At 41.8% G+C, this 27,073-nt stretch overlaps 1 protein-coding gene across 4 annotated transcripts in view; it reads left to right on the top strand.

Moving 5' to 3' along the window:
• THRB (thyroid hormone receptor beta) overlaps positions 1-27,073 on the top strand; it is a 375,781-nt gene that overhangs the window by 237,790 nt on the left and 110,918 nt on the right. For all 4 annotated transcript variants that reach the window (XM_032267857.1, XM_032267848.1, XM_032267841.1 and 1 more), the window contains exon 3: positions 24,144-24,206. In XM_032267857.1, the coding sequence (XP_032123748.1) occupies positions 24,185-24,206 (22 nt within the window). In that variant the 5' untranslated portion in view covers positions 24,144-24,184. The remainder of the gene's footprint in view (positions 1-24,143; positions 24,207-27,073) is intronic.

The raw sequence follows: 27,073 nt of genomic DNA, 5'->3' as shown, positions 1-27,073 counted from the left end.
ATGCCTCTATTATATTATTACATTTCATCTCCAGAGCATTTTGCAACGTGTACATTATCTCTGAGTGTTCCCTTAAATTTTTCCACCTTTATTTGTATTCACTGTATTGTATTGTATTCATTTATTCTTTTTGAATAGATACCAAATCGTGTATCTGGTTCAGAATCTAAAATGTATTAAAAGGTCTGTAATAAAAAGTCTTCCTCCAGCCTTCATCCCTTAACCATCCAGGTCCCCTCCTCATAGGCAATGTTGTTAGTTTCTTTATGTCTGTCCACAGACACTCTGGATATCCTTTTATATCTTCTTTCGGTATATGTGGATGTCACACACCATATACACTGCTATGTACTTTGCTTTTCTTAACCATATTTCTTAAAGATTATTTCATATCATTCCATAAAGTTTCTCTTATTCTTTTTTTACATTCATACAGCATTCCAGTTGGTGATTTATTCCCAGATGGTTTATTTAACTAGTTCCTGTTGATGGACATTTGCGTTTTACATATCTCCTTTTATAGGCATTCAAGATATAGTTGTTACAGGTGTTTAAGAAGTGAGATTGTGGGTGGTTTCTAGATTTGTGCCATAGTTAGAAAGTCTTCACCATTTTAAATCTGTGAAAAGATTTTCTTGTGGTTTCTTCTAGGGCTTTTATTTGTTACATTTAAATTTTTTCGTATACTTGGTATTTAACCAGGCATAAGGTATGAGTTATAGATTAAACTTTGATTTTTTCTGGATGATTACTGTTTATCTCATCTTTAGGAGTTCAATAAGCCAGCTTTTATTATATTGTAAATTTCCATATATATTAAGGTCTGTTTCTGAACTTCTGTCCTGCTCCATTGATCTGCTAACTTTTCATGCACCAATACTGCAGTTTTAATTATTAAGGCATTATACTATGCTTTAATCTGATAGGCTCTATCTACCCTGATTACTTTTTGTTTAAAATGTTTCATATATTTAATATTCTTTCAAGATTGTGTTTATATAGTCTCACTTCCCTGTGGGTTAAAGTCATCAAGAACAAGCAGTGAATATTTTCCAATGCCATTTTAGCACCTTTGAAGGAGATCCAATACTTTTTTACTCAGTAGACTTAGTACTCTGATTAGCAGTTTCAGCATTCCTAATATTAGATTCATCCTTGCTTTCCTGTAAATATTCCATTTTTTCTGGTGTATTGTTCTTTTAATTTTGCTGATATTTTATTTAAGATTTTTTGTATTAATTAAAATAAGTCATCTGGGCAAATTTCTTCTTTATGCTGTCTTTTCCAAATTTGGTATCAGAATTATGCAGATTTACAAAAATATTTGGGTAATTTTATTTTTTTCCCTGTGCTTTCAAACAGTTTAAATAATTTGTTATCTATGAAATAATAACACACAAAACCATCTGGATTTGGCATTTTCAGGGAAGGGAGAGGAGGGGTTCCTTGACAGTATTTAATTTTTTCTCATGATTTTCAGTCTATACAAATTTGCCTTCTCTCCTGTTTTATGTTTTTTAAGAAAATCAAATAATTCATCAAGATTTTTAATTTATTTGCACAGTTATTGAAAATCATCTCTTATAATTATTCTAATCCTCAGGATACGTAACTAATTCCCTTTCTTATTCCTAATTTTGTGAATTTGTTATTTCTCCCCCTTTTTCTCTCCTAGGTTAACTGATAGTTCATCTATTTGTTTTTTGTTTTTGGTTTTCCAAAGAATCAGCTTTGTGATATCTTTACACATGAGTCCCGTTACGATGTTTTCTAATTCTATAAGCTTTCTGACTTTATTAATTTCTCTTTCAGCTTTCTTTTGTTTGTGGTTTTTCATCTACAAATGCTTAACTGATTTATTTTTAAGGCATAAAAATGTATAAAACTACGACATTTAATTTAAGACTTTCCTTTATTAAGTAAAGCATTGAGGGTCTCACATAGGTTTTAACATTTGTTATTTAGATCAGAATTATTCTCCACGTATCTAGCAATAAAGCTTCTATTTACTCCTTGACAAAGAGTTAAGAGATAATTTTCTTGATTTCCAGGTAATTACAGTTTTTCTTTTTGTATGTGTCTGATTTTCTTTCTTTTTCTCTATTTAGGTTCTAAGTTAAGTATATTTTGGGGAGGTTATTTTGTCACATTTCTACCTATTTCTACCTTGGAAAGTTTCTTTATCACCTTTGAAAAACAGTATTCTGTTTTTCAGATGTGAAATTTGATATCTGATTCTAGATTAACATTAGTAATATTATTCTGATATTCTTTCTTATTTTATATCTACTTAATCTTTCTGGGAATATAAGGTGTGTTAAACAACCACTACTGCATTTCCACGTATTTTTCCTTGCATTTTCTACAGTGTTTGACTTCATACATCTCTTTTTCTTTTTAAGAGACAGTATCTCACTCTGTTGCCCAGGCTGGAGTACAGTGTTGCAACCATAGCTCACTGCAGCCTCAAACTCTTAGGCTCAGGGGATCCTCTCATCTCAGTGTCCCCTGTAGCTGAGACTATAGGCATACACCACTGTGCCCCACTAATTTGATTTTTAAAATTTGTAGGGCGAGGTCTTGCTATGTTGCCCAGGCTACACTTTAAATCTTGGCTTCAAGCAGTCCTCCTGCCTCAGCCTCCCAAAGTGGGATTACAGGCATGAGTTGCTGTGCCCAGCACTTCATACATTTCAATGCTATGTTACTTGGATCATAATGTATGATAAATATTGATAAATAATTTTAAGGCAGATGGACACTGAAACCTGGACCAACAGGCAGTCAATACTACCTCCAATCTATGAGAAGATCTCGAAGTTGGGGACTTCTCAAGGGGTACAGGGAGTTAGTGACAGGTATACCGGCAGGTGAGCCAAGAACAAAGGCATCTACTACTAGGATGTTTTATTAATTAGGAAAAGTGACATGAGGATATATGTGCTTGGTCTTTTAATTCCTTCTTCCTGGATTTTGTTTCTTCTAGCTATGAATTTTGTGTAAAAAGACCAAACAGTCATGTCTCAGTCATGTCTTATTCATGTGCCCAGCAACTAGGACACTGCTTTCCCCTTATCTTTGGTAGATACTCTGGTACTAGGTTGGGGCAAAAGTAATTGCAGTTTTTGCCATTAAAAGTAATGGCAAAGATTATATCACTTTAAGAGTTTAATTCTGCCTGCTCCCATGTGAGAATACTAGCAAAAACAGCAATTACTTTTGCACCAACCTAGTAGTGGTTGGGAATAAATGAATGAGTGAAGCAGCAAAATACTAAATATGTGTCGCAGACCAGGATAATTAGCACAGGCATTTGGACCACCTCTCTGTCCAAACATGCCTCTCCTTTTTCTTTTTTTTTTTGAGTTGGAGTTTTGCTCTTGTTACCCAGGCTGGAGTGCAATGGCGCAATCTCGGCTCACCGCAACCTCCGCCTCCTGGGTTCAGGCAATTCTCCTGCCTCAGCCTCCTGAGTAGCTGGGATTACAGGCACGCGCCACCAGGCCCAGCTGATTTTTTGTATTTTTAGTAGAGACAGGGTTTCACCATGTTGACCAGGATGGTCTCGATCTCTTGACTTCGTGATCCACCCTCCTCGGCCTCCCAAAGTGCTGGGATTACAGGCGTGAGCCACCGCGCCCGGCCACATGCCTCTCCTTATACGGCAGACTGTTGAGTTCTGCATCCTTTCAAAATTTTTCATAAACTCACTCCTGGAGCCAGCTTATAATGTACAAAGTATTCCTCCTGAATGTGTAAAGTTTTCTTGTTTACCTTATGAACCCAGCTGAGAAGGCATAACAGACATACCAGAGATGGGAGCCTGTGGCCCCAGCCATTCATTGTTTAATTTCTAGGTCAGAGGTAAGCAGCCCTTGCCAGAGTGATCCAGTCCCAAAGTAGAAGGAACAAGTTTTCTTGTGAGGTAGCAAGGTTATATCACTCTAAGGGTTCAATTCTTTATATTGCCATGTGAAAATACTAGAGAACAAGGGTTGGTTTAAAATAATTATTATTTTAAAGTATTAAAAATATGGGGGGAAACATCAGAAAGAATATGCCAAATTTTCAGTGGTTAACTCTAGGATGGGTTTTAATTTTTTTTCTCCTTTATACTTTCTTGTTTTCAAACATTTCCAAGCTGAACAGGAATTAAGCAAAAAATAATAATTTTAAAAGTTTGGTTCTTTGAAGCCTTCCACTCTACTATCCTTCAGATTGGGATATCCTTCAGATATCCTCATCATTTCTCACACATGCTCAGCTCTTTGCGGGAAATAATAATATCTCACACTTAGCAGAAACAGATTTAAATTAAGTCAATGGTGTTGTTTCTGCTACTGCGTTTTTGCAAGCATGTCACTTACATGCAACAGTCAGGATCCAGAGAGGAAACAAAGTCGCACTAGGTAATTCAAACAGAAGGATTTTGTTCAGGGAATTGGTTGTTATATGGGAATTGGAGCACCAAAACAGCAAAAAGAAACACTGAGGTAACCCAGTTGCAAAAAGTAGCTGTCACCCTTAGAGTTGGGAAACAGAAAGAGGAGGCGAAATTAGCAGGATCTAAGAACTCAGAGGAGCAGTCCTGTGGAGCTGGTGCTTGAACCACTAAGAAGGGAAGCCAACAAACTGCTGCTAGCTCTGAGGGATGCAAAGGACTGGTTTTTGAAATGTAGAGACAGATACTCCAGCCAACAGCGACTACTGGAGGATGCTCCTGGGCATGGAAAAGGAAGGAAAGGAAGTTCCTTCTCCTCACCTTCCAGTCTTCTAGTGCCTCCTATTGGCAGAATAGAAAGCCCTCTGGTAAGAGACTCGGAAATAGCCACATCCCAGCCCCAGCATCACAGAGCAGCACAAAGACGGGCGGATCTGGAGCTGAGGGGCAACGCAGGTAACAAACTAGCCCCCAACATTTAGATCAAAAACTCAGTAGTTTTATAAATGGCAGCTAGCCAGCTTTATTAATTGTACTATTCCAAACCTTTCCTTTAAACTACTACTGATGTCCTAGATTTCCAGATATCTCTTGGCTTTTTAAGAAAAGAATATTTTCTTCATTAGAGGAGTATTCATTTGTAATCCCTTTAGAAATGTCTCCAGCAGCATTAATATGGGATTGAGCCTGATAGCTCAATGTGAGGGGCTGGCGTTTCGGGGCAGTTCGTTTGTACACACTCCTACCCAATTCATTTACTTTTAGGGTTCATTCTTGTGAACTTGACCTCAAAGTGATAGGAATAATATCCTTGATCAAATGGAGCACTGATTATTAACAGAACTTCTAATTTTCTGAGCAACCGCGTAAACTTTACTGAACTCAGAAATGTCTCAGATCCACCAAGAAATGTTTTCCTGCCACTTAAGTAATATGTCTCACTGATACAGGGCTGGCCATGTAAGAAAGTTCCAGACCAGACTCATCAAGAGTTTCAAATAATTGGTTTCATCCTAACCAAATCCTGTGCTTTCTATATTACATTTTTAGTTGCTTGATATTTTGAGCTATAAATTTTATTTTTGAAGTGTATATATACACCCCATAGATGTGATTTTTTGCTCATAGAAAATTCTTAGGACCTTTCATTCAGAAAAGATTGAAGCTCTAATTCTTCACAGAGAAACTTGGATTCGGGGTCAGGAGGCATAATTTTGAGTCCTGACTTTCCCATATAGCAGCATTTATCTTTAAACATTTAACATCTGAGCTTCAGCTTCCTCATCCGTAAAAGAGATAATAAAATGAGGTTGTAAGCATCAAATGAAAACAAAAACAGTGTGAAGAGGCAATATAAATGCATGTAATCATTAGTATTCTTGCAAGATGCAGTCAGGTGTAGCGATTTAGAGCATAAAGGATTTGCTTCCTGTCTCTCCCACTTTAAAATTTTTGCAGTTTGGGGCAAGGGAGTCACATCTCTTAACTTTAGTTCCCCCAACTGTAAAGTGTGAATGCTACCACCTACATCATAGGTTGGTAAGACAAGTAATGAGGGTAATAAAGGAGGCAGCACAATCTGTAGGTTCCCTAGAACTCGCCAGAACCCTAGAACAGGGCAAGCTCTCAACAAATGTTAGCTGCTATTGCTACCATTGCCTTTATTCTTATCATTGTTATTATCCCTACTTTTTAGGAAACCATGCACACTGTGTAAGATGAATGGTGATTACGGTATTTAATCGTCATAAAGAAGTACCTTCTTTTTTCTGTACTCAATTTGACTGAATGCAATAGAAACTCTTTACATTTGTTGTAGATTTCTACTCTAAAGTCAAGAGTCATGTTTTGTCTGGTTAGCCTTTGCCATGGAGCTAAGAAGTGACTTCAGAAACACATTCAGGCATTTCATGTGGGATCCACATTTCTTTGGCATTTTAGAAATAGGTTGATTTTTCTTTCTCTGGTAATCTTTGTTTTCAAATTACGTGAATTTTTTTCTGAAAAATGAAATGGTTCCTGTTTATTTATAGTAGGTAAATCAGCAATACAAGTTGATGACCAAGATCCACTCTCTTTCCTTTTCATTTATAAAAATGAGTCGTTAAGTGGGTCTTGTTTGTTTATAATGAACTTTTCCTTGACTCTAGAGATAGTACAGCTGAAACATTCCAAATTATATCTATAAAAACTACCATTTTGAGATCAAAATTGTATTTTTTGAGGGAAAGTAGAGTTGTGAAAAATACTCTTTTACATATCCTCTCAATGGAGGGAAGCATTAGTTGAAGTCCCAACAGAGACTTCAAACGGTTCCTATTAATTGTTGCAGAATTGCTGAAAAGAGTCAGTTATGCAAATGCTGCTGTCCCCAGAGAACTGGGTTATCCTTTCATTAAATCTCTTCTACACAGTATCGTGCTAGAGAATAGAAATCCCACTCTTTCCTAACGTTACCAACTATTATATAAGAAATCATTCATTCTGACAAATATCAACACTGTGCCCTTTTCAAAAACTGCAACCCTACAACCAGTGCATGAAACAGATCAAGTTCTCAGCAGTCAGCAGTGGCACTTAATGAGTGTTCCACTGCCTTCTTTCTTGACATCGCCATGAAAGGAACACACTTCACCTGCCAGCTCTACTGTTGGTTTGCAACAAAATGGCCAGGACCCTATGGAATTAGGTTCTAGTGCCCAATACTCAATTCTCCAGAACACAGAATTAACTATGCATAACAATAACAACCCACATTTATTGAGCACTTACTATGTGCAAGGTAGAATCCTAAGCCCGTTTCTTGCATGAATTCATTTAATTCCTACAACATCTCTGTAAGGGACATGCTATCTTCTTTGAGGACACATGTACAACTGATATTAAAACAAACTGATGTAGCTGTTCTGTCCAAGCATCCAGATTGCATGATCAGAATGATACTAGTCCAAAAAACTATACTTTATATTACCCACATTATGAAAGACCCTCTGTTCTGTTTTGTTTTGTTTTGTTTTGTGACAGAGTCTTGCTCTGTCACCTGGCTGGAGTACAGTGGCCCTATCTCAACTCACTGCAACCTCTGCCTCCCAGGTTCAAGTGATTCTCCTCCCTCAGCGTCCCAAGCAGCTGGGATTACAGGCGTGCCACCTGTATTGTATTTTTGTATTGTTAGTAGAGATGGGGTTTTACCATATTGTCCACACTGGTCTCAAATTCCTGACCTCAAGTGATCTGCCCACCTTGGTCTCTCAAAGTGCTGGGATTACAGGTGTGAGCCACCACACCTGACCAGATCCTCAGTTTATAGCTGGATCTTGATAGAGAAAAATTGGCATGGCCCCTATGCAGGCAGGCATGGTAATCTGTGGAGTGTCCATGTTTTGCAAAGTTGGGTTTTTTCATTATTCTTTTCCTTCCTCACACCCTCATGGCCCTCTGCGCTTCTGACAGAGTACAAATACAACCTCCTCTAATTAGAATTGTTTGTGTGCATCTGATCTTCTCTACCAGTCAATGTTTGAGAAGGAAAGGGGTTGGGCTTAGTAATCTCTGTGCCTATCATCCAGCCGAGTAATATGCACCTTGCAGGTGGGAAGCAGAAAGGCTCCGCAGTTACAAGCACTTGTCTGGGTTGGCAGTCTAACTCTTCCCCTTGCCAGCTGAGTGACAAAGGGCAAGTTTCTCAGTCCTCTGGGCCTCTGTTTCATCAACGAGCAGAAAACGTATCCATTCCTTCAAACGTTCTGATCATTGATAGCAGAGTGACTGTGTCCTCCTCAGGAGTTCTCCAGGCACATAGCAGAAGCCCCCAAGAGTCTTCCCACATCACCACATTGCTCACATCTTAGGACTCTCAAAAGAGAGGGTTGAAGCCAGGACTCTGGATAGCCTCCTGACCTTTGATCAACCAGACCTTCTGTGCACTGGTGGGCATGTGTCAAGATTTTGAGCAGAGAAATGGGCATAAGAGCAGAAAGAACATTTCCCCCTTCACAGCTTAACAAGGTATGCTGTTAAGCACCCGAAAGAGGGAGAATGGTCTTCACTGCGTTGTAACCATGCCTCACTTTCGTTGCAATGTGCTGTTATTGTTCCATACATGTTATTAGATAACTTTAACGCCTGTGAGTTCTCAGGAGGGAGATTCACAGGACAACTAGCTAAGCAACATCTCAGTTCACTGCCGCAGACATATTGAGCTCTGTTTGTGCGGGGCAGTTGCCCATCAGTAGATAGTACTGATGTCAACATGCCTGGAGTTTTCCTTGGCGTTATAAGTTCAAAAGTGTCAAAGTTCAGTTTTGTACAAAATAGCTGTTTGTTTTCCAAAACTGCGCTGGAGGCCTAGAAAAGACGCCAGAATTTTGAGAGATGTGGAAGTTGTTAAGGAAAGCCATTTAATCCAAATAAATTGTTCTTGAGGTAAGCCTTGATCAAGAAGTTTCAGTTACATTTCTTTCTCAATAAATAGATGTCTGTCTCTGGCAGCAAATGGAAGATAAGGAAAGTTCTCTTTCACCCCCAATTCAAAACTCAAGCCAGAGAAAATCCACATGCCTGACAAGAAATAATAATAGCCTGTTTCTTTTTTGGCTCTGTCTTTAACACCCTGTATGATGCTTCAGTTAGGTGTGTATTTTTAACAGTTTTATTGAGACATAATTTATATAACAAAGTTTACCCATTGAAAGTGTACAGTTCAGTGGATTTTGGTGTATTTACAGCCAAATCCACTGAACTGTACCCATTTGTACACAAATCCTGACACAAAAGGCCTTCTAGCAGGGGGCATATATGACACGTTGGAGGAATAGGAAGGAGTTGGTGAAGCTGAAACGGGGAGAGGAGACAGAGAGGAAGATGGGGCAGATCATTGTGGGAGAAGCCACAGTGGGATTTTGAGCAGAGGGGTGACAGGAGTGGAATCATATTCCAACTGTTGGTGTACATATCACCATCACTGCAATCTCATTTTAGGATGCCTTCATCCATCCCACAAGGAGCCCTTGTATCCATAAGCAGTCACTCGCATCCTTAAACCAGTCCCCCGTCCTCACCACCCAGGCCTAGCTGACCACTCATCCACTTCCTGTCTCTATAATGTGCTTTATTTTTTAACCCAGACATTGCCTGGTAACTCCTCATAATTAGAATTTAATGATAAGTGTTTCCTCAAAATCTGTAATTTTTGAGAAAATTCCTTTCCTTTTGTGTCACTGAGCCTCCCTTCCTCTATTCAGCACCTGTCCCTCTCACCCCGAACAAGGGTGGGCTCCATTTAACAAGTATTTACTAAGGGCCTGCTAAGAACTACACACTGTGTTAGCACTTGGGGTCATCAATGAACTAAAGATCCCTGTCCCCATAGAGCTGACTTCCTAGCAAAGGGAGACAAAACAGTGAACAGCAGCAGCAAAGCACAGAAGTGAAATGCAGAGCATGTTAAAAGATGCCAAGTACTATGGCCAAGAGAAACAGGAGAGGAGAATAAGGGGTATGGAGAAGCCCAGTGCCCAAGAAGAGGCAGGTGGCAGCACTGGGATGTTCAAATAGGCATCCCCAAGGAGTTAAGCTGTTCAACCCTTAATGGAGGTGAGGGAGGGACCCAAGCAGGTGTTGCAGGCATGAGCATTTCAGTCAAGGAAAAATCCTGACACAAAAGGCCTTCTGGCGGGGGGCACATATGACACGTTTGAGGAATAGGAAGGAGTTGGTGAAGCTGAAATGGGGAGAGGAGACAGAAAGGATGATGGGGCAGATCATTGTGGGAGCCACAGTGCGAATTTGAGCAGAGGGATGACAGGAGTGGAATCATATTCTAACTGTCGGAATCCCATTTTAAACAGAGATGAGAAGGGGCAAGAGCAGATGCAGGAGACCCCTGGATACTACTTTAGAGGCTACATTAGGGCCTCTAAACATACTTTAAAGTAGAGAGGCTACTTCCGTGGCTCTCAACCTTGGCTGCGCATCAGAATCACCCAGACCGCCTTACAAACTGAAGCCTGAGCTACAAACACTAATTGGCCTGGAGTGCACCTGGGCACTGGGATTCTCGTCAAGGATGCCCAGGTGATTTTGATATGCAACCCAGATTGAACCTGAGAGCTTTCAAAGCACTAAGTAGTCCCCCTGGTTTGACTTTGCAGCTAGGAAACAAAACTCCACAGCTGACCCCACTTGCTCATTGGCAAGGCTGGGTTGAGAGGCAGCCAGAGATCTCGTTGGTATGGTGGTGGCAGGACTGACGCTGCAGACAGTGTGCAAACTGGGATGGGGCTGGCTGCAGCCCACCTGGATCATCAGACCTGGAGGTCAGTGTTATTCCTTGGCTGGATCCAAAAACGAGCTTTTGAATGTGAGAACAGGGCTTTCTCTCTGTATCTAAGAAACTGCTTATTGTAATACATCACGGCAGAAGAAAAGGATAAGGCTTGAATCTCAAAAAGAGGCTATGTGATTCACTCAACAAACAGTGTTTAAGAATAATAGTGACAGTGTGCCAGGCATTGTGCAGGGAGCAGCTGAGAAAAAGATGAGGTTTAACTGTCCTTGCCCAAGCCAAATGGCTCAAAGTGAGCGCCGTCTAATATTTCAAAATGTGTTATTTGTAAGAAGGCTTTAAATAAGCCAGAGGGGAGGGGGGATTATTTGGTTGCATATCTGAGCTGCTGGCATTTCTAATTCAGAGGGATGAATAGAACATTATTGTGTTGCATCGGCACAAGTACAGCAGGGGAAAAAAAAGATGCTTGGAGCCGTGAGCCGAACATGAATCAGCAATCTGGTTCTATTGTTCGGAAAATAATCACCATGCTGGGAGTATGGAATTTAAGAATCATGCAGAAATGCCCTTCCCCCCCAGCAGGAAACAGACATTGGCTAAAACATACCGTCTTGTTTTTGGCTTCCTGAGCTGAAAAGAATGTAAAAAACTTGGAGAGGATTTAGGGAAAGCTGATTTGTAAATATGGAAAATACAACCCATAAGAAATGGGAGATAATTTAGACCCAGCGTTGGCAACCTCTCAGAGGTGGCACGCCAAGGGAGTGTTTATTCACTCTTGTGAGCAGGCAGTACAGCTGCCCTAGCTTCAATACATAACTAATGTTTCTTGAGTTCCTACTATGTACTGATCACTGTGCTAACTTGGTGGGGGAAAGAAGGAGGGTGGTCCCTACCTTTTGAAGACCTTCTAATTTGTGTCAATGGACAGGGGGTGCACCAATACTATAAAGCAGTAGTTATCAAACTCGAGCACGTTTCTGATGAAACACAGGCCCCTGGACCCCACCCTCAGAGTTGATAACTCATTAGGGCTGGAGTAGAGGTGGGGCATCTGCATTGCTATCTTGTTCCCAAGCGATCTGATTCCGCTGATCTGCGGACCACACTTTGAGAACCCTGCTCTAAGAAAGTAAATACAAGGGCCAGGTGAAGAGGGTTCAATATAGAAGTCCACCAGGAAGGTGCACTTGGTTTGTTGGTGCAATAGCAGGTACTCCTTTTTGGATATGTTCTCTAGCACATAGCTAATGAGTTTTAATTGGCAATGTGCTTTGGATAAACGGCACTGGCCATGACTGCCGCCATCCAAGGAAGGATGACAAGAGGCACGGGAACAGATGTCTCTGTAGGCCCGAGGAAGTTGAGCAGGACACAATACAGTAAGACATACACATGTGGGCTCACAGCGGCAGAGTGAACGGCTGTAGAGTTAAGGGGTGATGGTAGGGTGACCTGTCTCCACGTTCAAACTGAAGCGCTTCTCCCAGGAGCAGAAGGTCTCAATGGAATCACCTGAGTGGCCTTTTCTAAGTACGCATTATTGGGCCCAGGCCTGGGGATGGTGAGCAAAGCTCCTCAGATGATTCTGCCATGAAACCCTTTCCTTGGGAACTAAGAACCACTTTTTCTGCATCCTTTGTGGTTGTGCCCCATACTTATAAGTAAGCAGAGTGCAAAGCCAATCTTTTGGAAAAGGCCCAAAAAAATGCACAATTGGTACACGCCCCTTCCCATTGTGTCTCATTGCCATTTTATTACCACAGGACTTGAGTGTCCCAAACTCAGGGGTGCCCATTTAAAATACAAGTGGCCCTCAGTGGTCACAGTTCACCAGCAGAACTGCATGTGTTGGCTGCAGTAAGCTGCCATTCACTGGAAATGTTCTAGAGAAAGCTGACTATGTGCTCGTCAGGGTGGAGAGGTGGGGGTGCCTGCCTTGTTTTGAGTGAGTACAGCCTACCAAGATGGCACCTTAGTTCCTCCAACATGTTCTTAAATGGATCAGGCGGGTGGCTGTCAACATGTGGGCCCTGGAAAGTATGGCCAGGTCACTGGGGAGCTTGTTAGAAATGCAACTAACTGAATCAGAAACTCTGGGAGTGGAGCCCATCCATTGATTTTAACAAGCCCTTTGCATGCTCACCAAAGTTTGAAAGCCACTAGTTTAGCTTATGCTATAGGTAGTTCATTGCTACTTGTAAGTCAGAAACAGAACAGAATTGGAATGCAGGCAGCCTGCCATCTATTCATCTATTGAGGTACTCATACAACTGTTCCAACACGTTAAACATCTCGTTTGTCTGATTTTGTGCTCATTTGTCTGACTTTCACCTAAGAACGTGAAGCGTTCCATATCTAGCCAGCTTCTCAGCTATGGCTGGCATCCATGTAGCTCCCAGTGATCATCTGACTTACTGCATCCTCTTCTCAGATGATACTGGGCTATGTTGTTTTACTTTTTAGATTCTTCACCATAGCCTCCCCATACGATGTGGGCTCAGTAAACTATTGAATGATAACAGGACTGATTTATTCCCAGGACTGCCTTCAATCCTGCTAATACTTCACTCTGTGTCTTTTATTCTCCACACCACAGTGGTAAGCCCGGCAGACTCACTTGGCTATATGAAGCTTTTAACGTGACCTTAGGTCAAATGTTGTGGCCATGGTCTCACAAAAAGTGAGAGGTGACAGGAGATAATGCAAATCACACTCTTGCATTATCAGTATTATCATTAATAATATTATGACGATCATTATTAATGATCATTAATATCATTAATAATATTATTGATTTTCAAACTTGTTATAGCCACGGTTCCCAAAATCTGTACCAGAGTATCTTGGGTACCACAGCAACCACACAGAAACACAGTGGGATGTTTTTAATTTTTGAAAGAAACCCAAAAACAACTGTCAGAAAACATGCAAATCCAATTATCAGGCTGTTTGGACTTCATTACTTCATAAACAGGGCGTTTAAGTATTTCTTTTGACATAGGGTCACCGTACAACAATATTACTGAAACACTAAGAGTAACATACACTGAGAAAGTCGGGAATCTGTTACAGCATGACTGTCCCCAGGTATAGTTTAAACTGTACACATTCTGGCAGGATCATGCATTCAACCCATCACGTTTCAGGAAATACACATTCTAAATTTAAATATGAGTGAGGGAGAAGGTAAAAGAAAATTAGAACTATATGCATCTTTGAGGGGGCTTCTTTCCTTTATAACCTTCCTACCCAGATCTACCTATCCCAGCTCCCTGACACAACCCCTAACCAAGGCTCCTGTGATTTTTCAAAATAATAAATAATAACGATAGAGGCTGAGACAGGAGAATTGCTTGAGGCCAGGAGTTCGAGACCAGCCTGGGCAACATAGCAAGACTCCATCAAATAATAATCATCATCATCTAAGTTCTCATTTAGTGTCCCAGCTCTTCATGACTTACATATGAGGGATTAATTCTTGCAAATTTGAACTAAAAATTGCGCTGGTGCATCCCTGAAAATCACCTTTGATACACACTGTTGAAAGACAAGTTCAGGCTCTGTATGCTATACCATGCACCTAATACCTCACAGAAAACCACTGCATTTTCTGATAAAGAGCCAATAGAACCTTTACCAAGAAGTGTCAAACAAGAACCTAATGTGTGGCCAGATGCACTGGTTCACACCTGTAATCCCGGCACTTTGGGAGACCAAGGTGGGTGGATCACTTGAGGCCAGGAGTTTAAGCCCAGTCTAGCCAAAATGTGAAGCCCTGGCTCTACTAAAAATACAAAAATTAGCCAGGCATGGTGGTTTGTGCCTGTAATTTTGTGCCTGTAATTGTGAGACAAGAGAATAACTTGAACCAGGAGGCAGAGGTTGCTGTGAGCTGAGATTGTGCCACTGTACTCCAGCCTGGGTGACAGAGCGAGACTCTATCTTACCAAAAAAAGAAAAACCTAATGCGCGAGAATGGAGATAAGGTTTCCGAAGTCAATTTCTGCAGGAGCTTTGCAATGCAGCCTCATGTCCCCTGCCCCCATTTGATATTGAAGAAGTAGTCAACAGTTATAACTATATTTATTAGGAGAATTTTATTTTCATCTTCAAGGAATTTTAGGAACAAAGGAGTCTTCATAACACCCCTTTAGGAAAACTATTCTTTTTATCGCAGGGTTAAAAATCTGAAGGAGCTGACTGCAGATTTCAGAGGCACAGGCTTAGACTGGGAGACACTGTTTCCCTGGAACAAGATTGAATTTCTTTTTAAATTTCAGATGATACTATCAAGTGGTCAAGTACTAGAGTCTTTTCTTATGAAGCCATCCAAGGTTGGGGGAGGGAATGGGTTGCTTGTTACTGTCTTATTCATCATCAAACACTTTTTAAAAATCAATAATCATTTGCTGCAGTCTTAATGTTTTATTTTCACATTCTTGTTTGTTGTTTTTCTTGCATGTATCTCAGTGAGTCACCTAACCACAATTATATATTCCGGCATCTGGTGGTTCTGCATGGTACCCTCATTCATTCCTTGGAAATTAATTCCCCTGACATGATTAATGTGTTTCCAGTCTGACATTCAACACACACACACACACACACACACACACACACAAGCCTTTAGTTTCCAGTCCGTTCATCACACACAGACACACACACACACACACACACACACACAAGCCTTTAGTTTCCAGTCCATTCATCACACACAGACACACACACACACACACACACACACACACACACAAGCCTTTAATTTCCAGTGCGTTCATCACACACACACACACACACACACACACGCCTTTTTTAATTTCCAGTGCATTCTTCACACACACACACACACACACACACACACACACGCCTTTAGTTTCCAGTCCATTCATCACACACAGACACACACACACACACACAGGCCTTTCTTTAATTTTCAGTGTGTTCATCACACACACACACACACACACGCCTTTAATTTCCAGTGCGTTCATCACACACACACACACACACACACACACACACACACACACACACACACACACACACACACACACACGAGCCTTTCTTTAGCAGGGAGAAGTTACCTTACTCTCCACCAGGTGTCAGTAGAGTCAGTTTTAACAGCATGCTTTGGCCAAAGGGGCATCTGTGGACGTTGTTTTTCCTGCTATGTCAGGCCTTTCCTCAAACTACCTCTGGGCTGTCCTCTTATGAGGCTACCTTCCGTATCTGAGGAGTGTTCAGAGATGATAGTCCACCTGTAGAGAAAGATAGCTATAAGGAAACTGCACTATCAACAGCAGGTGGCCAAGTTTGTCCTTTCAGGTGGGTCTCATAAAACTTTTACTGCCTGTTTTCTTCTTTACTTTTCTATCACTATGTTATTTGGCTTAAAAGTGCTCCATGTTTCACTCAATGTGACAATAAATTAGATGTGCTTGATGCTTTTAGATTTGCAGGGGGCTTTGTTTGTTTTAAGGCCCACTCCACTTCTACCACTGCTGACCTAGTCCTCAGCACAGAATCGGGTTTCACTCTGCTTGTAGCACCAGACCCCAGCACAGAAAGAAAGTGCCCTCCTGACTCAGCATCACATATGTAAGTGGTGGGGCCGATATTTGCAACATTCCATGGTGACTTTGCCTGGGAGAGAGGTGGAAAAGGAGCAGGAAAGGGGAAGAAAGACAGAGGGTGACGATTTGGCCTGGATGTCGACTGAAGTAAAGAGTAGAGGAAACCCTAGAATAAGATTGTTGAACTTCAATCGAGATAGTGGGTGAAGTGGACGTGATAGTGCATTCTTTTACTAAGAACGAAAAGAAATAGCAACAGCAAAGTAAGTTCAGTTTCAACCACAGACCCCAGTTGCATCATCTCCCTCCCTGAAAGCAAAACGCTTACAGAAACTGCCTGAAAACCTGAAATGAAAAGTATAGCTTTGCCATGCAACAGTCATTTGCTAATGTCTGTTAGGTGCGGCGTGAGTCTCCTGCCACGCCCAGTGGAGAAATCCTGACTGCCTCCCCCTGCAAGAGGGGACCCACCTGGGCTATGGGACAGACAGGGCTTTCACTAGTTTTCCACATTTTTACTAGCTCACAGTCTTATGTTCCTCTTTAGCATCATGCCCAGTCTAACTATGCTAGCTTTTAATATTTTTTTTCTTACTGACTTTTTGATACTACATTTCTAAATAGGGTTAATTTTGCTGAATACAAAAGGTGGATCACAGAGATGTATGATTTGAAAACATGTCATCTCTGTTCTCCTATTTGAGTTCTTAACTGATTCCTATCATGAGAAATTCAACTGTTATTTATTCACTTCACTGGGTCCTAGATTTAATATTAAAATGCAAAGGCCTCAGGGAAGGACAACTGGGGCTGCACTTAGGATGCTATTGACTTGGGAACAAATTTATTTCTGTATCCAAACTTTCTTATGCCCCATAACAAGGTTAAATGAACATGCAAGGTAACCTTGAAAGGAAAAAACTTTTTTCACAAAAGGTAAAATTCAGTCTTGCAAGAGGAGAATGGCAGGTGAAGGAGAGGCAATTCCACCTCCTTTTAATCTTGGTAATGGCAGCATCTGGGCAGGTGGGCTCTGTATTGTTGATGAGTCTAAACAACCTAAGAGAAACTGAAAGTTTGACCAGGCAAGAGCTTCAGTTCCCCATGCCTTAGGGATGATCGGGGCTGGCTGGGAGATGAGGAGATTGTAATAATAATGCAAATAATGATAAAGAAGTCTCCCAATACCTTACATGTGTGTCCTACTTTTAAATTTACAGGCACTTTTCAATTCCCTTGATCCTCAGCATAACCCTGGGAGGGCAGGAATTATGGTTTCTCTTTACAAATGAGGCTTGGGGAGTTAAAGGAACCTGTTTGTGCTCCCCAAACTCCTAAACTGAGACCCAAAGCCAGCTGGAATGATGCCCAGTCCAGGAGACTTTCCTTCATACCTGGGATTGGACAGGTTCTTTAAAATATTTCCCAAATGCCAGGGTCAAAGATTTGATGTATATCTCTCCCTAGGAGAAGAGGAAAAGAAGGGGCAACTCCACTTTTACCCTGAGAGATCCTCCTCCTAGCATGGGGTGCAGCCCACCTGGGGGGACAGCTATTTGCATTTATCCAGCTGTGCTTCCAGATGCCACAGACAGAGCCGTGAAAAGGCTCTAGTGGGGACAGGGTGGGCTGAGGGGCTCAGCCCTATCCCATGAACTCTGGCAGTGCCCAGCACCCCACAATACCAAACAAACTTCACAAAAATAGTTACTTGCTACCTAAACACAACTTCAAAACACATCCCCAAGCCACACGCCACTCTTACATGGCAACTTCTTAGGAAATCTGGAGCATTCACTGATTCCACATCTGGTCACATATGCTCAATGCCAGGTGAGAAGATGGGTATGTCCTTCTCTGAGGGCCTTTCCAGTTTCAGTGGTCTCAGGCTAGGGTGTGTAATAACATAACACTCAGGGATCTAATCTTTTAAAAATGAACCAAGAGAATTGCTAATGAAGGTTCCCAACCCAGTCAGTCATGGCTTCCTTGGGCTGCCCATGCAGCACCTGCTGAAGGATTAACAGATGAACGCTGTTAAATCTCATCGTCTGATACATCAGGCTGCAGGGCATTCTGCTACCCTTCCTCCTGAGAGAGCCAAGAAGAAAAACTAAGGAAGACAGTTTGAAAAGGCCACGAACTGCCCTCCTCTGAAAAGGTTGACAATGAGCTGTGAGGGGAAGCATGTTTTGATTCAGAGCACAGGCTGGATAAACAATGACTCACCAGGTCTACATGGAAAGATTTTTTCAAGGGGCAAATTTTACAGATGCCCCTTCAGTGCTGTAGTTTCGATACGGAGAAAGAAAACACATAGGAACAAAGGCGTGTGGTCAGGGCAAGTGTGCTGGAGTTCTACAAGATGGAGTTGAGGTGTTCTCACGAGCACTGGTCTAGCCTTGTGACCTTGAATAGTGGGACAGGAAAGTATTAGGTTGGTGCAAAAGCAATTCAAAGTAATGGCAAAAACCACAACTGCTTTTGCACCAATCGAATAGCAATGATCCCACTCAAAGAGGTGCCACCAAAGAGTGAGCCTCCCAGGCAGGCCTCCTCCACACTGCAGCTGGGCTGCCTTTCTCACACTGGATCATGGCCTGAAGACCTTCCATGGCTCCCTATTTCCCACAGGATAGAGCCCAAGTTCCACAGCAACTCTCCCAAGACCCTTTGCCATCTGGCCTCAAACTGCACCTGCAGTGTCACTCATGGTCACTTCCTGCCCCACTCCTACAGTCACACACCCTGTGCTCTTTTGGTGCTTCTGGGCCATGCTTTTCATCCCCTACCTGGAAAAAAAAGTCCCACCTCATTTTTCCAAAGCCAAACTCAAATATCACCACTGGGTTTCCTCATACAGGTGTAATCAATCACACTCTCTTCAGTAGCTTCACACACAACTGTTATCCCTCTTGTTCAGCTCTTCTGCCCCTGAGTTACAGGTTGGTTCTTCACCTAAGCCTTGCAGGACTGGGCTCCGTAATTCATCTTGAATGATCTAAAGCCTGAGTTGGTGTCTAATGGAGTTAATGGGGCAGCCCTAGACCAGATCCTTGGGTTGATGGATTTCTCTTCAGCCTCTAGCCTTGTTTTTTAGAAACCCATCTTCCACCCACAAAGAAATCTACTGCTTATAGGTTCTCTCCTGTTTGCTCCCAACCAAAAATAGCTCTTGTGTCTCTTTTTCATTCTATTCACTAGATCACATTTATATCAACTTTTATCTTTTCCAGGTATATATTTTCAAAGGGTTCACGTATACTTTATACATGCAAAACCTATTCACAGATACCATATTAAGCTTTGGCTACAGATTTTGAGCATTCTTAAAATGCAGATAGCTAATGGAAAAGATATAAGTTGATGTAAATGTGATCTAGTGAATAGAATGAAAAGGAGACACAAGTGCTATTTTTGGTTGAGAGCAAAGAGAAGAGGACCTACAAGAAGTAGATTCCTTTGTGGGTGGAAGATGGTTTCTAAAAAACAAGCCTGGAGGCTGAAGAGAAATCCATCAACCCAAGGATCTGGTCTAGGGCTGCCCCATTAACCCCAGAAATATAGTATGTAGTAGCTGGGCGCTGTGGACAGGCTATAGTGTTGTCTTTGAACAAAACCTATTTACTAAGTGTTGATAATGATTCCATTTACTTTTCAATTTCAGATAATTCAATAACAACTTCTCTATCATTTGTATTTTTAAAAAATTAACACATTTTGTGTGTTTGAGAGGTGATGCCTGCTTTTCTACTCTTCCGATGAGTGGAATGAGCTTTATTTAAGGGACATAGCAGTGTGCTGAGCGGGTGGAACTGGCAGAGGAAGACTCCACCTGCATGGTTCTCAGCACCACCCCTTCGCACATGGCATCTGTGACTTTTCATTTTAGCTGTTCTTTCCCAACCAGCTAATAAAATGGATTGTAAAATCCATGAGGGCAGAGGGCCTCCCATCTTAACCTATCTGCATCCGCAGTGTTTATCCCGGTGTTAAATGCCAATATCACCTTCCTCACAAGTCTTGTTTCTATCTCCTAAATGTCACTTGAACACCAAGCCCTCCCACCATCTCCACTACCTCCACGCAAGTTCCAACACCTTTTTCTCTCTTCTGGACCTGCTGTGGCCTGACCAGTCTACTCTCCACCCACCAGCTGCTGTGAAGCTTTAAACACGCACATATCACTGCGCTACTTAAAACCTGTGTAATGTAAAGGAACCACCCAGTTTTTCTGTATGAGGCTCATTCCTTGCAGAGTAGTCCATGGACCTTAGGAGCACAAGGATGAGAACAAAGAGCTAAATCATAACCTGGGGAGAGGTCTATTTAAAAGAAGGGCCTAGAGGCCCGGGGTCACCTCCACTCAAAATCCTCCCCAAATACGCACAAGTAGAAACAACCTTTCCTTCTTTCGTGGCCCCAGTCTACTCTGAAGAGACAGGTAAGGTGAAACCTGTATATATTTTTGCATTTTTTTTTATGTCATTCTCTCCCTCTGTCAGTTTAGAAGCTGGCTGTGGACAGGACACAACGTTGTCTTTGAACAAAACCTAGGGCATTGCCTGAACAGGTTTTGTTCAACTACGGCTTCTCGATAACCAAACAAATGAATGACCCGTGTCAAAGAAATATTCTCTACTTGAGTAGCCCTTGCCTAGTAGACTACATGGAATGGCATTTTTTCCTTTTCCTGGTGCTGAGCTGTTGAAGCAGTTAAAGGACCATCAACTTTGAAGGACCGTGGTACACAGACCCTCACTGGATCTAATTGAAAATGCTTCCCTGACCAGAGAGCAACAGGTTATGTTTTAATGAATGACACACAAGTGCTAGGTGTCAATCCTTCGTTAGCATAGCCACCCCTTTCTAACCCATCAACACTTTGACCCTTCCTCCTCACTGACCTACAAAGCCCTTCGCTGTGCTGTTTCCTTCCTGGCAAGTAAAGAAATTCAGCTTGCTTTACTTTTAAGTTCTTTTGAACTTTGTTTTCTCCTTTGATCCCATGATTTGCTGGTGAGCTCCAAGCCTCTGCCATGGCTGTGGAAAGGACCATCTTCAGATTCCCCTCCTCAGTACAGAGCACTTTACCAACACCCACCATGTAGGATAGGGGACCGGAAAGGAGGCCCCAGGACACCTGCCTCCCCTGGGGGATTTAGAAGCTTTACTAGAATTACATTGAAAACTGTAGAGCTCATTGAAGGAAAATGGTACTAAATACTAAATAATACCAAAGCACTATAGTAATAGTAACACTAGTAGACTATTAATGCTATAGTAATAGCATTAGTAATACTATTTCTATAATATTGTAACACTAAAATATGAAAGTGCTAAATTATACTATGGTTGAAGGAAATAGTACTGAACAGAAAAATTAGTTCCAAATTTTGTGATGATAATGCTATTTTTAAAGTCTTAATAAGATTTCAGCTTTTTTTCCTGTTCCTAGATACTTTCTGCTTCACAGACAATAATTTTCTGTAGTTCGTATGCCTATTCAATTGGAGTCTTGAAAGTGAAGATATTTTTAACTGATGATATCATGAGGACATAACTGGGATTTCATAGCGTCACCTTCAAGACAGTAAAAACTATGCCAACACATTTGTATTAATGTTGTATTTTAATACAGGTATTATCAGTCAGGATTCTTTTGGTTGCAAGTGACAGAAACCTGAGTCAAACCAGCTTACTGTAAAAAGGGTAATATTTTACCGAGGGCATCCAAGGAAGGACTGAGTCGCCAAACCCTCAGAGGGGCGGGAGGGAACACAGCTGGGCCTCAGGAAGAGCCAAGAGACACCACAGATTTCTCCTTCAACTTCAGGCCCTCTGTGAAAGTCAGATGGATCCTCTCTCTCACCTTCAGATGGACTTTTTCCAGGGGGCTGAGAGACATGGTCTTAGTTTTAGAGTTTTAACTTCTGATCAGTTCTGCCCCTAGAGAGGAACTAGATAGCCTCTCTCTCTCTCCCTCATTCCCTCCCTTTCTTTCATCCTGAAAACTCATCTTATTAGTCCACCTCAGGTCCTGAGCCAGTTTGGCCATTGGCGGGGGGCGGGGGGGGGAACACTGTGGTGGGGCACAGTCCAAGCCAAGTTCCTTCACCTCTTTAGAATATTCAGGAGTGGTAGCACGTAAAAACATGGCAGCTTCCATGGGTTGGGAGGGGGAGGTTAATGGCAGCACAGTTTCTAAGAGGAGCAATAGAGTCAGGACCCACCATACTGTAGGTACCACCTGTACTCTCACCTATGGCATCTCAGAACCTGGCGCCTCTCACTCAGAACACTGCTGGATAGGTCAATGAGGATGGGACAGAGAGGGCTTGTGGTGGTGACCCTTGATGACCTAATCAGAGGCAAGAATGCGTTTTCCTAGCAGTTAAGACTCATCCCCTTCATCAGCTGCCAATGTGGCAGCTTATACTATCTCAACTTAATTCATCTTATTTTATTTAGTCGTTCAACATAAATTGTTGAGTACCTGTTACGTATCTGACATGTTGTTCCATGTAGAAGATATGAACATGAGAAAGACAGTCTCTGTCATAAAGAGATTATAGTGTGGTGGGAAAGGCAGCCATGTAAACATGTAATTCTCACAGAATGGGACAAGAAATATGATCAAGGTCTGAAGCCATTGCTGCAGCATTAGATGTGGAGACAGAGAATGAATGGCCATATATAAATCTATGTTATAAACGTAATCCACACACTTCCTCTGTTTCCTCCTTCTTCTCCAACCAGTTATTGAACAAGATTGTTCCTGCCTTTCATACGCACAGTACACTATAGATCACCCAGCACTTCCACTCACATAATCTTCAAACCTCAGAAACACTGGCCTTGTGAAATAAGTAGGACAAGTATTAGCTTCCTCATCTTACACTGAAGAAATTATGTTTCCAGTGCTTTGAAATTACTTCTCCCGATTCCACAGCTAGTAGTACATTATACCGTTGGACCTCGAGCCCATGCCTCAGGCTTCAGTGCTATTTCTAAGCCAGGGTGCTACCACCTTGTACCACTGGCTGCAGAACACACTCCAGAAAAGGAAACCTAATCCTAATCTGTCCCCAGCAATATGCTGAAGGGCTCTGACCCAGGTTCATCACCTGCCAGCATCCATCTGTGTCATTGTCTGTGCGCAGCCTTCCTCGGCATTCTTCCCTGGGTCAGTGCACCTCTGGTCACTGACATGCGCTGGGCCTCCGTCCCCCGCCTGAGGGCCGAGTCTCTCTCTCTCTTGGATCTCATTAAGGCAGTGGTGATGGAGGGAGTTCAGTTCTGATGAGGACAAGTCACAAATGGGCAGATGAGAATATGGATTCAGTTCTCTAGGGCAGCGTGCCTGTGACTTTAAAGTGCACATGAATCACCTGCGGATCTTGTCCAAATGCAGACTCTGAATGAGGGGGTACCCAAATTTTCTATTTCTCACAAGCTGTCAGGCAATGTTGAGACTGCTGGCCCACAGACTACACCTTGAGAAGAAAAATCTAGATTAAATGTGCTAATACTCCTGGGAAAAACAGCAAATAAGTGGGGTGGTAGCTTTCTTAAAAAGCTGAGATAGAAAAATGTGACCTTGAAAAAAAATTATATTTAAAACATGTTTATAGAAGGAACCCTGAGATGAAAATTAAGAGGTCTTATAAATTTCCACATATCCCTTAGCCCGCCTTTGCTTCAATGTCCCCAGTTCTGAGTTGAGAGTAACAAATTTTGCTTCAAGGTAGTTAATGCGTATGATATTGTTTGGAACAAAACCATTTTGGAAAATGCAGATTGTAATCTGTGATTCTGTTGTATTTTTTTTTTGCAGGAGATGTCAGTGATAAGGGGGACCCAGATGATGACTAACCTATGACTCCCAACAGTATGACAGGTACCTTTTTTTTTTTTTACATTTTTCTTGCGCGTCTCCATTTTTGTTCCATCTAAAGTGAAATTATGGGTTCTTAAAGGATAACCTGCAAGTTTTAGCAACCATTATTTCCAACCCAATAACTGTTATTAAATCCTGTGAATACATCCCTACAAATATACTTCCATGTTCTTCTGATATTATAGGATGCATCCTCATCAGAAAGGTGATGGAGAGGAAACAACTATTCACAATAAAAAAATTCATTTTTAACCATCCTTTAGCCATTGCACACTATGTTTCCTATTTTCTCTCTCTCTCCCTTTTTTTTTTTTTTTTTTTTTTTGAGACAGGGTCTTGCTCTGTCACCCAGGCTGGAGTGCAGTGGTGCACTGCGGTCTCACCCTCCCAGGGCTCAAGTGATCCTCCCACATCAGCCTCCCAAAGTGCTTGGATTTACAGGAGTGAGCCATTGCACCCAGTGTATGTTTACTCCTTACAGTCATTCTGATTAATATAAAAAATGGCTCTGCATACTCTGTGACCACAGAGTCCATGTATCTTTCCAAAAGTTATCTGTTTATTCCGTTCAGCAGTAGAGTCAGAATGGAATATGATTAGATCATGTAAGGTACAAGTGAGTTATGAAACTCTTAGCAAGGGTCAAAGGAGAGACAGAATGACTCCTGGAGAAATATAAGGTTGGACTAGTGCAAATGCTTTGTGCAATTTATAGGGCGATGGTTGTACACTGAAAGGTGCCAGAGAACAAACCAGTAACACCAGTGATGGCAAAGGTTGGGTAAAAGGAAGAATAAGTAAAGAGAGCTGGAGAACTCTGGTTCTTTCTAAAGGGAAGCCATCCCCCCACTCTAAGCAATCACTGACAAAAGGGGATGAAGCCCCATGTGTCCAGAGATTTCAAATTTTCAAGGGAAGTTGGAAATTCAGATTACAGATGAAATATCCAAATGTTTTAGATGTTAGCAATTAACTTATAAAATCTTACAGACTTAGGACTCAGTTGAAATATGTCTGCTGACTGGAATCAACCCAGGAGCTGTCAGTTTACGACCTTGGCTATATACCTTCCAGCCTAGCAGCAAGCCCACCACTGTCCTTTTTGTTACCATGGCAGCAGGGCAGGTCCCCATAGACCTCTGTGTGTCTAGGATGCAGCCTGACCTTTGATTACTATTCATATCACCTCCCCACTCTGTGATGACCTAAACATGCAGGACAATGGCTCCAAGAACTTATTCTCCAGTAGACCTGAGAAACTGAAGCAACTGGAAGTTGCCACTCAGCCTTCTGAAAGTCTAGAAGCCTCCCAATGACCATAAACTTTATCTCTCTCAGCATCATTGCCCAGCCTCTCTACCCACCCATAATGGAGTCCCTGATATAGCAAAAATATGGAGTGCCTGGGCAAACCAGAATGATTCACACCTGTAGGAGGAGAGGGCATCGGAATCACATATTTCTTATTTCACATTAACGGGCACCAAAGCGCACCCACTCCCACATCCATTCCACTGCTAACTAGGTCAAACTCTCTATCACTAAAATCGCACTCCTTCTATATCACAAACAAATGCATTCAACCTTAGCTACAGCCTCAATGTTTCTGCTGGTATGAATGGGAATCTAGTCAGAAGGAGCGATGGCATAAGTCTTTGCAGGCACATGCAGGTGTGAGCGCACAGATACCATGTAGCAGGTAGCCACCCTGCAAAATGGAGGGACAGTGTTCCTTTCTGATAAAGAACAGTGTGAGAGCAGGCGCTATGAGGGTGGCTCTCTTCTCCATGATAATTTGCTCACTTGAAAAAGTGTCCAAAGATCTAGACTCAAAGAACATACCCTGAGACATATGGAATGGCAAAAGGTGGTTTAAAAGTAGGTAATTAAATGGTCTTTGCTTGCTGTGGGGATTAGTTCTAGGTAGGGCACAGTTCATCTAGGTAGAGTGACCATTCATTCCAGCCCCTCTGGATCAGGGGCTGGCCATTTTTGTTGTCATAAAGGACCAGTGAATAAATATTTCTGGCTTTGCAACCCATACAGCGTTTGTCACAATTACTCAATTCTGCCATTGTAGTGCAAAAAGGCATAGACTGTATGTAAATAAATAGACTTCTCGGTGCTTTGGAAGAAATGTGTTTATAAAACAGGCAACAGATCAGCTTTGGCCCATAGTTTGTGGACCCTTGTTCTAGAATCCAGGGTGGCCCAGGCAGTTCTCTTCTAGCTACAAACCATCTCATTACTGAGCAAAACCCCTAAGTCTGAGTCAGCTTGAGGGCTGAGCTAGGAATCTAGGCCCAATGCTAGACAGCTCTAGGGTAAGCCAGCGTTGACGCCCAACTTGCGGAAGCGGGGATGCTTTTCTCACAGACTGAGCCGGAACCCCAGCTGCCTCCTAGTGGTAGAGGGAGTTTTCACTTCTGGCATTTGCTTCATAATGGAGAAACTATTGTAGTTCTGTTTTCAAAAGAAATCTACTCTATACACATATAGGTACAGTATATGTTAGTGGGCTCAGATGAGAAAATCGTTACTTTAGATGCCTTTGTTTGTGTACGAGATAAAACAATGTTCTTTTCCTTCTTTCAATTGCAGTGGGCTCAGGGTAATGTTTTCAGAAACCCAAAATAAGGCCGTAATGACGTTGTAAGCTGTCGGAACTAAGTGCTTGCTCTAGGAGCATAAAGGCCAAATATACATATTTTTCCTTTGAAAAGCATAATAGGTAATATTACTGCTATTCAATACAGGAAATCAATTAAAAGCTTATGAAAATAAAACTGTTTTTTAAATGATCAGTAGTTAATATTTAATCTATTTTCCCAAAACAGAACGGGCCAGCATTTTCAGGTAAAGGAGGC

Source organism: Sapajus apella, unplaced genomic scaffold (genome assembly GCF_009761245.1).
Source record: "Sapajus apella isolate SASKATOON/1434 unplaced genomic scaffold, GSC_monkey_1.0 scaffold4, whole genome shotgun sequence".
Lineage (NCBI taxonomy): Eukaryota > Metazoa > Chordata > Mammalia > Primates > Cebidae > Sapajus > Sapajus apella.
The sequence above is the reverse complement of the archived record's forward strand: the minus strand, read 5'-3'. Positions and strand labels throughout refer to the sequence as shown.